Source organism: Ceratotherium simum, chromosome 4 (genome assembly GCF_057802395.1).
Source record: "Ceratotherium simum simum isolate JZ-2026a chromosome 4, ASM5780239v1, whole genome shotgun sequence".
Taxonomy (NCBI): Eukaryota; Metazoa; Chordata; class Mammalia; order Perissodactyla; family Rhinocerotidae; genus Ceratotherium; species Ceratotherium simum.
Window position 1 is genome coordinate 43,036,495 of NC_141903.1, and position 13,835 is coordinate 43,050,329.

The 13,835-nt window shown below is 46.6% G+C and overlaps 1 protein-coding gene across 3 annotated transcripts in view; it reads left to right on the plus strand.

Moving 5' to 3' along the window:
- ACSL6 (acyl-CoA synthetase long chain family member 6) overlaps positions 1-13,835 on the plus strand; it is a 59,003-nt gene that overhangs the window by 26,330 nt on the left and 18,838 nt on the right. For 2 of the 3 annotated variants that reach the window (XM_014796283.2, XM_087429847.1), the window contains exons 10-15: positions 6,851-6,924; positions 8,589-8,666; positions 9,991-10,125; positions 10,528-10,662; positions 11,706-11,801; positions 12,792-12,864. In XM_014796283.2, coding sequence (XP_014651769.1) covers positions 6,851-6,924; positions 8,589-8,666; positions 9,991-10,125; positions 10,528-10,662; positions 11,706-11,801; positions 12,792-12,864 — 591 coding nt within the window. Of the gene's footprint in view, positions 1-6,850; positions 6,925-8,453; positions 8,532-8,588; positions 8,667-9,990; positions 10,126-10,527; positions 10,663-11,705; positions 11,802-12,791; positions 12,865-13,835 lie in introns of all 3 variants that reach the window. The other variant, XM_014796277.2, reaches the window with a different exon arrangement.

The following is a 13,835-nucleotide window of genomic DNA, read 5'->3' on the forward strand; positions in this document are numbered from 1 at the left end:
TGCCCAAGCTCTGTGTGGTGGAAGCGGGATGTATGGAGCCTGGGAAACAGATTGTGATTTAGTGCCCAAGCCTCCCACTCCAGAAGTATGGCTGGTGCCAGGGCAGAGCTGGGGGAGCGAGCAGGCCTCTTGCCGGATGTCACCCTGCCTGGTGACACACTTGGATTTCCTTGGTGTCAGCCTGTGCTATGCCTCTGGTAGTCAGCCTCTTGTCAAGTGTGTCAGCCATGTGTGTCCTCACCATCAACCTCAAATACACCTTCTCTTCCATGCTGAGTGTCCTGGCTCCCAGCTTCATCAAGAGCCATGTTGTTCTTTCAATGGGGAAAGATGGAAAATATGCTCTGAACCTGACATTTTGCTTATGATTCTGGTGGAATCATTCTGGGAAGATTTTCTTCTTGGCATGTGATGGGAACATCTGTGGAGATTCCCAGAATAAGCCAATGCTTCAGAGCCCCTGGTCAGGCTAAGAAGGCCGAGGAGGAGGTGAGAACTTGGGGTTTGTCTGTACTCAGGGATGGCTAACGGGTGGGTATGTGGTTGGCTGTTCACTTCACAATAACTATTAGCTAAACTGGAATGTGAACTTCACCCAAAAAAAGATAATTTGTAGTTGTAATATAGTCCAATTTGGGAAATTGGGCCCCACGAATGACAGTTAAGATGTTCCCTAAGAGATATACCTTCTCTTCCCAGAGAAGAAAATACAGTGGTTTTTTAAAACATATCCTTTTCAGTCTATGTGTTTTTAGCATTCTTCTTCCAATTTATGTAGCTGCATTAATTTAGCTCATTTATTGAGCATCCACTATGCATCAAACCTAGTGTTGGGGGCTGAGGACACAGGGGTGGACAAGACACAGCCCTGCCCTCATGAGCTCACAGCTCATGTCATCAGGCAGTTCAAGACAATGCAGTCACTGCCTCGAGGGTCTGCATCCCAGGGTGCATGGAGCACTTGACCACCAAGAGGTCAGAACAGCAGGGCAGAAAGGATTCCCAGAGCATGTCATTTTGCAGAGTCCTGAAGGATTGGCAGCTGAAGGAGAAGAGGGGGAAGGGCATTCTCAGCAGAGGGAACAGCATGTGCAGAGGACTGGTGGCAGGAAAGAAATTGTTTCTTTAAGGGAGAGTTGAGTGAGGAAAAGAGAGGTCTGGGAGCATGGCCTGGGAACACTGGGAGAAGGGATGATAGGGGTAGGAGTTTCAAATGGAGGCTGAGCAGGAGCAGCCAAAGAGGCTGGAGGAGAATAGAATCTGTCAGCCTTGTCTGGTGGCTAAGTTTTACTCATAGGATGCCGCCAGAGAACACCTGCTGGTGCTCTTGGCAAAGGCTAAACATGGGGTGGGGACTGGAAGCAGAGGCTGATTGTGGTGGACTGAGGAGTGAATGGGAGGTGAGGATGTCAGTTCAGCAAGTGTGGACAATTCTTTCAAGAAGCTTGGCCATGACACCAAAAGGCACACTCCATAATTTTTTAGCAGCACTATTTGAATAGTCAAAATCTGGAAACAGCTCAAATGCCTGTGCACAATAGAATGGTATGCCTACAATATATTATACCTCAATGTTGTGCGAAAGAAACCAGGCACAAAAGATTGTATGAATTCTTTTATATAAAATTGCAAAACACAATAAACTATTCTATGGTTTTATTTTTTGTTGTTGAGGAAGATTGGTCCTGAGCTAACATCTGTTGCCAATCTTCCTCTTTTTGCTTGAGGAAGATTGTCCCTGAGCTAACATCTGTGCCCATCTTCCTCTGTTTTGTATATGGGATGCCACCACAGGATGGCTTGATGAGTGATGTGTAATTCCACACCCGGTATCCGAACCCACGAACCCCGGGCCGCCGAAGTAGAGTGCGCGAACTTAACCACTACACCACTACCCCTGTTCTATGGTTTTAAGAGTCAGGATAGTGGGGCCCTGGAATGCTGGTGATGTTCTATTTCTTGATCTGGGTGCTCGTTGCACGGGTAAATTCACTTTGAAAAAAAATCTATTGAGCTGTACACTTATTTGGACACTTTTCCATATGTATGTTGTGCTGCAAAGGAAAGTTTATTAAAAAAAAGATCAGCTGTGAAGGAATGACAGCAAGAGTGGCTTGTAACTTGGGGTTGAGGGAGGGTGAAGTTTTTGTTGTTTTCCTGGAAATACCTGAAAGTGTTTCTTATAGTTGAGAAGGAGCCTCTAGAGATAGAGGAGAGGGAGGTGATGCTCAGTGGAGCAAGGCCCCCAAAGCTTTGATTTGAGAGAGGAGACTTCCAAGTACCAGGAAAGAGATGTGCCCTGCTAGGGAGAAGAAGGGAGGAAGAGAGGTTTCTGGGAGGCCAGGAAAATGTGGGGAGCCCTCTTCTGTGGAGGAAGAGTCAGGGTCCTGGCTTGAGAGTGAGAGGAGTCATGAGTAGACCGGAATCTAAGGGGGCACAGTGTGACAGTTTCTGTGAAGAGAACCCCTCTGGACTGGAGGCCGTTGAGCCTCAGGGGTCACAGTGTGGGAGGAGTGGAAAAGGTGAGCAGCTGGATTGGCTTGGTGGGGTTATCAGAGTTGTGTGCTCAACAGGAAGCCTGGGAGCTGAAGCACTTGGCAGGAGAGTGGCTGAAGTGGCTGAGGGACACCAGAGTCCAGGTTGGGAGGGAGGGATGAAAGGAAAGGTAGGCTGGGGAGGGTCACATGTCTGGAGTCCTATGAAAGGGTCTCAGCATGAGGGAGCTGGCCGGGTCAGTTCTTAGTGGTGGCAGTGGGGCTGGGAGGCTGAGGAGCATGTGGAGGCCACTGGAGTGGGGGCATCTCTTCTATTCCAATTGAGGGTGCCCAGGAAAGCCCAGTCATCTGCAGTCATTTAGCTGAGCATGTACAGGCCCCATCAGCCCTACAGCTGTGGCTACTCAGAGGTAGGCTCTCTGGGGAAAATGCTTCCCTTGACCTATTCATTTTGCACCATTTGATTCAAGACTTGTGTGATCATAGGCGTAAAATTACATCTCGGCACTCCTGCTGTGCGGCTTTAGGAGAATTTCTTAACCTCTCTTAAGCCTCAATTTCCTTGGATATTAAATGAATACATCTAATACCTGTATCATGGGGTTGTTTCAAGAAATAACTGAGCTATCATAGATGAAATACCTATCACAGTGCCCCCATTAGTGGGTGTTCAGTAATTGGCTGCTATTATAGTTATTATTTGTAGTCCTACTAGCCCTCAAGTCTGATTTTTTAAAAACTGGTGGATATGGGGTTGATGAAAGTAAGACTCAATCCTAAAGATGACAGGAGCCTTTAGCAGGGAGAGAACACTCTATCTGTGTTATAAAACTTCCAGAGCACTTATGTCACCAGTATCCTTTGTAATCCACCTTGTGTGAAAGTGGAAACAAGCAGCCAGAGGAGGCCCCAGCCAGAGGGCCCAGCACTGCTCCCAACCCCCGCTCCCACCCCTGCAGGAGAGACCTCAGGCGCAGCTTCACTCCACAGCTGCTCTCACTTGGAGTCAATGTCCATCCAGGGCAGGTCTTCACCCAGTGAAATACCTCTCATATCAGCCATGGGTGGCCTACCCAGGAACACCAGCTGAAGCCAAAATGCCATTTGCAGAACCTGAAACTAGGAGAATTTTTTCCTTCAGCAGATGGAAAGAAAATGAAATACAAGGATGACCAGCTTATGCGTAGAAGGTGGGAAATGGACAGTAGGTCTCATACTGCTGAGACGTTGGGGCCTGGGTGGGAGCACCTCCCACTGATGTGGCACCAGAAAAGGAGAGAACCAGAGGAAATGTCGATTCCGCAACACTGCACATAGATCTAGCTAGGAATGCTTTGCCTGTTCCTCCATGTGAGCAACTTGGAAAATTTTCCATATCATGTTTAAAAGAAGTGCTGCCAGAGGTAAGTGCTTGTCCTGAACCAGAGAAGCAAGCAGAGCCTTTCCAAAGGCTCGCCTCTCACCTCCCAAGTTGGACCTTGCAGTCTTCTCCCGGGATTTGTTGTCAACGTTCACTTCTCCTTTTCCTTTGGGACCATATCTAGACATGACTTGAGGAAACAATTTGAACATTTCTGGGAATATTTAAAAATTCTTTAACTCAGAAGTTTATAAAATTTCGTTCATATACACAATTTGCTTTGTTTACACAAAACATTTGCTTCTAAAAGGTGTAAACTTTTCTTATCATGTTGGAAAGGGAGAGGGCTTGTCTAACTAAGCAGAATTGAATAACTACTACTGTTTTATGTGTTTGGGCCTGAACTGAATGGAGGCTTTAGAAATTTTTCATCAATGAAGACAACTTTCTCTTGAGATTATCAAACCATCCACCCTGAGGTTGTATTAGGCATGAGCAAGTTGGCCAGTCTAGCAGATCTAAAGCTTTGTAGCACAGGACCATATTTTGTGACGGTTTTGATTTCATGCCTAGTATTTTGGGGATGTTCCTTAGAAACTTCCAAAACTTGAGAATCCACAGGTGAAAATTTCCAGGTGATGCTCTCAGAATGATTTGTTTGCCCAAGGACTCTGTGAGATTTGTATCTAGGAGACAACTCAGGGAAATTTCTTAATGTGGGCCTGGGTTTAAGGAAAGATGCTGGGATGAAAGAAGGATCAGCAGAGGTAAAAGAGATCCCATGGATCTTCTTCTTTTCAAAAGGAAGATATTTTAACATCTATCTATTAGAAAATGTAACTTTTAAAATCCTGTGTCCCCAAAATCACCTCTGTGATTTGCAATATGGGTGTAAGTGCTCTGGCACGTGTTTAAAACCCTGCCTGCCGCACATCTTGGTCAGACAGAGATGGTGCCATTACTGATGCTCTTGTCTCTGACAAATGGGTTACCAGTAAGTTGAGCAAACAGGCCTCATTGGGTATAATTACGAGAGCAACTTTATTTTTGTCTCCATCTGTTCCTTTAAACTTGCTCAGTGGGGGTAGTTATTTTTTCTGCCCTGGCATAAAAAGTTAGGCGTCTCATGCCTTTTCTGGTCACCCTCAGGTAATAAAAACTCCCATGGTTATTGTAAGTCACAAACACAGTCTTCATTCAGAATTACAAGTGTCAGTCTGTCTCATTGTGCCTTCTCCCCTCCCCAGCTTGGGCTGGCTGCAGGCTGGGTGGGGAAGATGTGGTCCTCCTTTCCTCTCTTCCTCTGTTGTTTCTCCTCCTCCTCCAGTCTGCTAATGAAAGTTTCTGCCCTCTCCCACCAGGCAGAAGTGGGGAGGGAGAGTAAGTAAGTGGGAAAGGGAAGTTGGGAGATGATTTGGGGCAAACATTTAAAACTCGCTCTTTGTTTCATGGACACTTTCAGGAGTTCTCTTGATGTAGGCCGAGCCCTTGCTTTGGTTGTCTGCTCCCTACTCCACTTCAGCTTCTGCCTCTGCTGTGCACTTTATAGCTTTCCCCTAATGGGGGGGAGGGGTCTCTTTGCTCTGGAAAACTGGCCTTTTGGGCAAGATTCCTTTTTAACCCACCATTCCCACCACCACCCCCTCAGACTGATGTTCCTTGTGCAGATTCCATATCCAGTCCCTGGGATTTATTATTTTTTGGCAGCTACAGGCTTCTTTACCTTTCTCATTGGGTCCCCTCACTGCAGTGAACGCAATCAGGCTCTGAAGCAATCCCCTTAGGGTCTAGGTTAGCTTGGGTTTCAGGTTGGGGTTGAGAGGCCCCCTCATTCCTCCCCTTTTAATGGGCTATAGAACTCAGCATAGCTCTCTCCAAAGAAATCCTTCTCACAAATTCTCAATCTCGCTTATTGAGGTGAAATTCACATAGCATAAAATTAACCATTTTAAAGTGCACAATTGGATGGCATTTAGTACAATACTCTCTTAATCTCTACTCAGCCCTTTTATTACCTCTTTCTAGAGGAGGGTTGCAAAGATAACATATTGGTTTATTTGATATTTTCTGGGTAAATTCTGCATGTGTTCTGGCCTCTCGCTTTTGGAGTTTCACAGCTATTGTATCTGCTGCCTCAGTGGAAACTTCTAATTTAACATCTTTTGTATATGGATTATATCCTTAGATCATATAGAAGCCCTATGAGGTTGGTATCATTGTCCCTATTTTATAGGTAAGGAAAATGAGAGAGGAGAAATGGCTTGCCCATGTTATGCTAGCTATGAGAGGCAAGGTCAGGATTTGAGCCCAGTCAGATCTGCCCAGCAGCAGCAGCAGTTTTGCATCCACTCTGACATGAAATAGTGGCCAAGATGGCCTCTCTCTCTACCTGGTCTCTGGCCTCTGAGTCGTCCTGGCAGTCCCAGGCTTCCTCACAAGCAGTAGTGAAAGGTCGTGCCAAAACAAAGCAACATCGTCTGTGTCCCATCTCTGCCGATAAGCAGGCGGGAGGGGCTGCTTCAACTCTGTACCTCCACCCCGGCCTGAGCCTGGGGCCTTCCCACGTGCTAGATGCAGCAAGGAAGTCCTCTGCCAGCAGAGTTGGCTGCTGGATTCCAGACGCTAGACCTGCTCAGGCCCAGAGAACAGCACAGGGTACTGGGTGTATGGGAGGAGACTGGGGGCCCAAGAGCCTGTGCTCCCTGAGGAAGGCAGGAGAGGGTAAGGGGCAGGCCACAAGTAGTAAACCCCTCAGGTCTCGAGGCAGTCCACCTGTGCAGCTGTATCACCTGCCTTCCGATCCCAAGATGCTGGGAGCCTCATAGTGGGCTTCAAATGTCTACAGGATGAAGGTCCCGAATGTCTACAGGATGAAGGTCCCGCCAGAGGCTTGGCTGGACAGCCCTGGATGTCTGGGACTGCCAACTCAGGTGCTGTTCTCAAGGAGTGACCCTTGAGCTTCCAACTAATTTGGCTTCTTGCTTTCTCTTTTCAGGGAACCCAAAAGGGGCAATGCTCACCCATGGAAACGTGGTGGCTGATTTCTCAGGCTTTCTGAAAGTGACAGAGGTGAATAAAGTAGACTCACTAATGCAGGTGTCTCTTGAGGACACCCTCCGGCCTCAGAGGCTTTTCGTGTTTGTTTTCTTTTTATTTTCCTGGTATAATCTGAACTGCCTTTCATAGGCAGGAGTTTCCATTCTCATTAAAGCAACCCCATTTTTATAGACCTTTTTAACCCCAAACACTGAAATGATCCATACCTGAAATATATTCAGTTGATTTCTGAATGCTCAGATCCCAGAAAGAAAAACCTGTAAACCTGGTTTTCATTTTTCACTTCAAAAATTGAGATATCTGTGGTTTCGTGTGTACCTTTATTTAGAAAGTAGTCCTTAATAACTTACTTTTCAAGTAGGTCAGGGTTTAATTCAGTTGTTTTGTGTTTAAGGACTACTAGAGTCTGAGAAACTGCGGCAACTGCTAATTTATAAGGCTGTAATTAAAAAGGTAAATCAGAAATCAAAAAAGCTTGATATATTGGCCTGACAAAAGCATGTTAGCAATTTATAACCAGCTAAAAAAGAAGGACCTTTTCCCACAAGTGGTGAGTATCCAAATGCCCTATAGTTTCCTTAAGGAGAAAGGCATGTACCTTTTCATATAAGTTATGCTTTTTCTCCACTGTGGAGAAAATCACTATCCACATTCATGCCAGAAGGCATTATGGAGCATGTGCCCCAAACAGTTATATATTTTGGTAGAAAATAGTGAAAGACTGTAGGTGAGCCCAGGTCAGGAGCCATAAGCCAGATTCCCAGGGCTTGTCCAAATGTGTCCAAAAGCCAGCCCAGGAGTATGAAGGCCTCTGCAAAAAGGCTGAGAGCAGGGAAGTCCAGCAAAGGAGAGCTCTCGAAGGCACGGCCTGTCTTGTCCCTGAGCCCAGGCCTTGTGCAGGCGCCCCTGGCCGGAGTAGCCCCTGCCCTGAGGTCAGTTCCATCTGTGAGATGTGGGCTGGAGGGGCGCAGCAGGCCTGCCTCTCAGCCATGGCTTGTGAGACCTGGTTCAGCCATCTGGGACTTGGTCTTGCCCCCAGCTCTGTCCAGGGCTCGTACCTTAGCCACAGTTGGTGTAGATTTAGGGTTCTCTGGGTCCCTTTCTCTGTAAGAAGGACTAGGAAGTGCTGACAAGCCGAGACCCTCTGAATCGCAGCGGACTGACTGCAGTGAGGTGCAGGCCTCCCGAGAGGAGACTTCCCTGCGGAGCTGGGCTCTGCTGGTTTATGTGTGCTTCATTTGGCTCTTTGCTTCTGCAGATAACCTAGACCCACTGGCGCTGCGACCTAACACTCCGCTTCCTATGCTGCCTGTCTCTCTGTCTCTTTCTTTTCTTTCTGCACCTTTCTTCCTCCTCTCTCTCTTTTGTTTCTCTCTCTCATCTCACCTCTCTCTCTGTCCTCCCACCCACCTCCCCATTTCCCTTCCCCCTCTTCCTGTTTGCCCCTCCAGGACCATTTCTCTTTATTGTTTTATGACTCTCTTGTCGTCTTCCTGTCAGTGTTTTCTTTCCTTTCTGTCTCCCATGCCCGGCACCTGCAGAAAGTGATCTTTCCGAGACAGGACGATGTGCTCATCTCCTTCCTGCCTCTGGCTCACATGTTTGAGAGAGTAATCCAGGTAAGACGCCCGCCTGACTGACCGGGCCTTGCCTGGGCTCCTTCTGTTCTCTTACAGAGTCAGTGGGCTCCCACTCGTGCGGATGTGCACATTTCCTATTTGCCTTTAGCACACATGTTTGAGCGAATGGTGCAGGTAAGGCCCTGGCCCCAGGGAGGCAGAGTCTGTGCCCAGAACCCAGAACCCCAGCAGGCTGTCACTTGTCACTGGCATGAAGTAGCACTAAACTGCCCTGTCCTCTGAAGGTACCTCAGGGGTCAGAGGACCTTGACCACCCCACCCTGTCCCTCCTGAGAGCATTGCTCCAGGGAAGATCCCAGGCCGGCCTTGTCTTACCCGTGTACACGCCTCGGCTAAGAGAGGCCCCAGCTGATGCATCTGCTCAGAGCATTGCAGCTTTGCAGAAGTGCTTTACTCTTCTAGCTCTGGGCATTTTGGCTCCATATATGGCGAAATGCTTATATTCCATAACATCCATAACTCACGAACTCCTAAAAAAGAAAACAAGACACAAAAGTTGGGGAGTCAAACTGTCATGGCCCCTCAGGCTGTCAGTGGTACTGGCATCATGAATGGCCCTGAGACAGGCCTTGTAGGGGCGCAGAGAGAACGGAGGGGGGTGTCCACATGACGTCGTGGGCACAAAGAATTCTCCATGTGTGTCACTCAAGGGATCAGCCTGTGAATAAACTGGATCTTCTAAGCCTCTCCCATTTTGCCTGGGGGGAGATCTGGTATTTTAGGGTATGCTTTCCAGCTTTCCAGACCTGGATTAGAATGCCAGCAATTACTGTGAACTGGTTTTGTGACTCTGGGCAAGCCCCTTTACCTCTCTGGCCTTTGCATTCCTCACCTATAAAATGGAGACTAGAAGTACTATCTCTTCTATAGGGTTGCTATGAGCATTAAAGAAAGGAACATATATTAGGCCCCTGGCATACTCTTAGTCCCGTTAGCAACCAGCCAGGCTCCCCCCTTAGCCTCCCAGAGCCAACATTAGCAGCGTCTCCAGTACTCATGGGTATTGCACACCCTTCAGAGTTGGTGAACTGTCCCTGGGAAAATCCACAGACTCTCTGAGACCTGGAGCAGACCCATTGATAGGGTGTAGTATAGCTCAGAGACCTGAGTCCCCAGGGAGGCCCCTGTCCAGAGTTTGGGAGTGAGCATGAGGGGCAGGCACCAGTGAGACTGGCTGCTCTGGCATCTCCCAAAGGCTCAGGATTCCACCCTGTCTCCTGCTGCTTCATTCCGTGCCTGAGTGCAAGTTAGTGGGAAGGTGGTGAGTTGGGGGGGGGGGGGGCGTTGTCACCTCAGATGGCATTCTTCAGTGTCCCGACAGACCTGGGTTAAGGGGTCATGGGTGCCCTCCATGTAAGGCAGAACTTTGGACAGCTCTGGACTGCAGCCAAGAATGACCGCCCTGAGGGACTCCTCCCTTCTTGTCCTTTCCCTCCAGTCTGTCGTCTACTGCCACGGAGGGCGCGTCGGCTTCTTCCAGGGAGACATCCGCCTCCTCTCGGATGACATGAAGGCTCTATGCCCCACCATCTTCCCTGTGGTCCCACGACTGCTGAATCGGATGTATGACAAGGTGAGCCCTGCAGGGAGTCTCTGGCCACTCTGAGGAGCTGCATATCTGCTTGTACGAGCAGGATCTGGAGCCCCATGAAGGCTTTCCACACCTCCAACCCTCAGGTCCTAGAAGTTGCCTCTTCTCTTGTATTCCCTAACTCTCATCCTTCCTTCTCTTGTTTTCTTCCTATTCTCCAAAACCCTGGTTGGGGAGATTTTTTTTCAGGAACTCCTATCCCCACAACGTGCCCGGACCTTGGTAGTGTTAACCTTTAGCTGGATGTCACACAATCAGTGACCTCCTACAGGAGCAAAATAGAGCATGGCTTCCCTGCTGGCCGGTCTGGGCCTTCTTCCTGAGGGATATGTCTAGAGTTGGGACGTGCAGACCCGACAGCTGTTTCCAACTTCTGTTCCTTAGATCTTCAGCCAGGCAGACACACCATTAAAGCGCTGGTTCCTGGAGTTTGCAGCAAAGCGTAAACAGGCTGAGGTCCGGAGTGGAATCATCAGGAATGACAGTATCTGGGATGAACTCTTCTTTAATAAGATTCAGGTAAGAAAATGAACAAGTGATTCAATGGGTGACCTTACAGAAGAATTAGAGAAGTTCATCCCAGTGGCCTGAATCTTATAAAATAATAACTCATTTGCTAATGAAATCAAAGCTTAAACTACCACTGAAATTTTAAAGGACTCGTTTTTGTTCTTTAGAGCTGTGTTATATTTGCCAAAAGTCAGCCAGCAAGAAGGACTCCTGAAAAGTAGATCCCTTGACCTCCAGAGGCATCAGGGCAACTTTGCCCTTGAGTGGTCATGTCTACCAAGGAGCTCCTGGGGCCTGAAGATTCTCTTGCCCCTCCCTGTAGCCCTGGCCATAGTGGCTTTCCAGCAGCTCTAGGTTCTAGCCAGATGACCAAGAATCTTCTTTTCTGTTCATGTTTCCTGTCCCTTCAACTTCTCCCAAACCAGGCCAGTCATAAATTACTCATTTCTGTATCCTCACTAAAGTTTTCAAGCTATGCATTACTCAAGGAATTGGTAGTTAATTAGTAGCATTGCTCATTTTTTTCTTACTATTCTATTTTTAGCTATGAAAATTAATATTTAACCTCTCTTGGCTCAACTTACAGAAACAAAGTGTTTAAAGAATTCTTTGTCCTCTACAGTGCATAGTAAATAGAGCATAGTATTGATTTATAAATGAAAAAGGCTATGCCATTAAGATGGAAGTGGGAAGAAATTGTCCTAAGTACTTGTTTTGGATGCTGGCAAATGATGGGAGAGCCAGCTATGTATTTTAAGGAAGAAAGAACGAAAATTATAGAATACCACACAGGTTAATGGCACTCATCTCTAAAGACATAAAAGAGTTGACCATATGGTGCGTCGAGTTGCAAAGCTGATTGGATTGATTCATTTGGAAGAAGAAGGGACTTCCTTAGCTCATGTGTTATACAGCCTCAGGCCTTCTCTCTGATCCCTATCCTAGGGTCCAGGTAGGGGACAGTTGTTGAATGTTGAATGGATGAGGCCCAGATGGGCTAGATGCCCACTCTGGCAGCACAAAGTTCAGCAGGTTCTTCTCTCTTTCCACAGGCCAGTCTTGGTGGGTGTGTGCGGATGATTGTTACTGGAGCAGCTCCCGCATCACCAACAGTCCTAGGATTCCTCCGGGCGGCTCTGGGCTGCCAGGTATTGCCATTATGTGGCCTTCCCTGGGAGCAACGGGATGTGTGTTAGGGCAGGAAACCCATTATACTGTCTACTCCAAAGAAAAAGATCCTGGAGGCAAGATTTTAGTGGAATAAAAGCTCCCTCTTCTGAAGACGTAAAAAGCCCAGAGCCAATGAAAGCCAGGATGAAATTGTGACATTCTGGAAAGCCCAGGTGTATCCACTCTGGGAAAAAGGATCAGATAAACTATATATGAATCATCAATGTGCTGGAGAACCTGTACCACACCTGTAACAGCATGTCTGCATTTTCCAGCCTGCAAAATATCTCCCAACCCAGAAAAGGAGCACAAGGGAGGGGGATGAAAGTCCATTTGTGTGTTTTTATTTGATTCAGTAGGTTTTGTTATCTCTAAAACATCCATTCCTTACATTTATCCATTCAATTAATATTTAAGTTCCTACATATGCAGGGTATAGTAACATGATTGTGACTGATGGGTTTTAAGTAAAGTAAGCACATATATTTCATAAATGTGCATGCTTAAATTTCTATACTTTAGAAGGCTTGGGCTTCTTACACTGTCCTTTTATTCTACACCAACATGGTCTGACCACTCCTAAAGGCAGACTCTCCACATGGCGTATTCCTGCGAGCACACGGGGCTCTGGAGGAGAATATCTTACAGAGACAGAATAAAACGTATAGTAGATTTAAAAATATTTGTCTTTAATACATATTCTCCAAATGAAAAATAGAGTTAGTGGTTGAAAATAGGTCATAAGTCTTTACCCCAAACCACATAACCTTATCTAACTGTCTGTGGTAACAGAGTAGCCACACCTGTTGTCTATGTTCGGCTTCACCAGGAATTACCTACCTCCAGAGCACCTCCCCTGCCACCATCCCCAGCATGGAGTGGCCTGATGCTCAGTGGGAGTTTAGCTGCCTGGAAAGGGCGGCAGGGGGGTATAAGCCTGCAGTGTGGTTTCCGTGTTTTGCTTGAAGGTTTATGAAGGTTATGGCCAAACTGAGTGCACAGCTGGATGTACCTTCACTACACCCGGGGATTGGACCTCAGGTAGGATGGACTGGAGATTGGGGAACGGTTCACAGGGCACTGCTGAGTTCAAACAGCAGGCTCTAAAACTTCCTCATGGAAAGTAAATTTACATGGGCGCTTAGGAAAAAAGCAACATAAACAGAAGTAAAACACTGATGGTGGTTATGTCTGGGTTGTGGCATCATGGATCTATTGTTCTCTTTGTTACATATTTTTGTATTTTCCTACTATTTTTTTAATTTTTCTATTTCTTTTATAGATAAATAGAAGTCATGTTAGAAAAAAAAAAAAGCAGTAGATCACAAAATACAGCTCCAGGTGGAAAAATGCTTATAATATCAGTAAAAATCAATATATTGGATTTTATAGATCCTAATAGCACACAGCCTTGCTTATAGTCATTTTAGAATGAAAGAAGCAGGCTATGAATTGGATATGATTTAGGAAGGAAAGGCAAGTTCATAGTGGCCGGAGCACTTTTTCTTAAAGGGCCATTTCTGAGACCCTTTGGGAACTATGGTCTCCTGTGATGTTAATGCCTAGAAGGTAGCAGCAACCTCAGGAAGTAGCAACTCCTATCCACACCCTCATTCTGAAGAGACTCATCTTTTAGGGCAAGTAGGAAGCAGTGGGTAGCCTATGTATTGTCCATCACCAAATTTAGACCAGACACTGGAAGAATCTGAAAACCATTCAGCAAAAGAATTCTTCAGGATACCAACTTCCTCTGTGAGCCTAGGGCCACTCTTCCTGCTTAAGTTTGCTCAGCTACAAACTGGAAAACTTAGGATGATGTGCAAGTAAAAGAAATATGCTAAGTAATGCAATACTATTTTCAGAACACCTTGAGGTAGTCAGCAGAAACATGATAGGTGGATTCTAAATTGAAATCATATTTGGCCAAGGCAAGTTAAGAAGCCTTTTTTTCTGAGTTTTCTCTCTTTAAACTCTAAGTTAATAAAGCCTATTTTGTAACATTCTTTGATCTC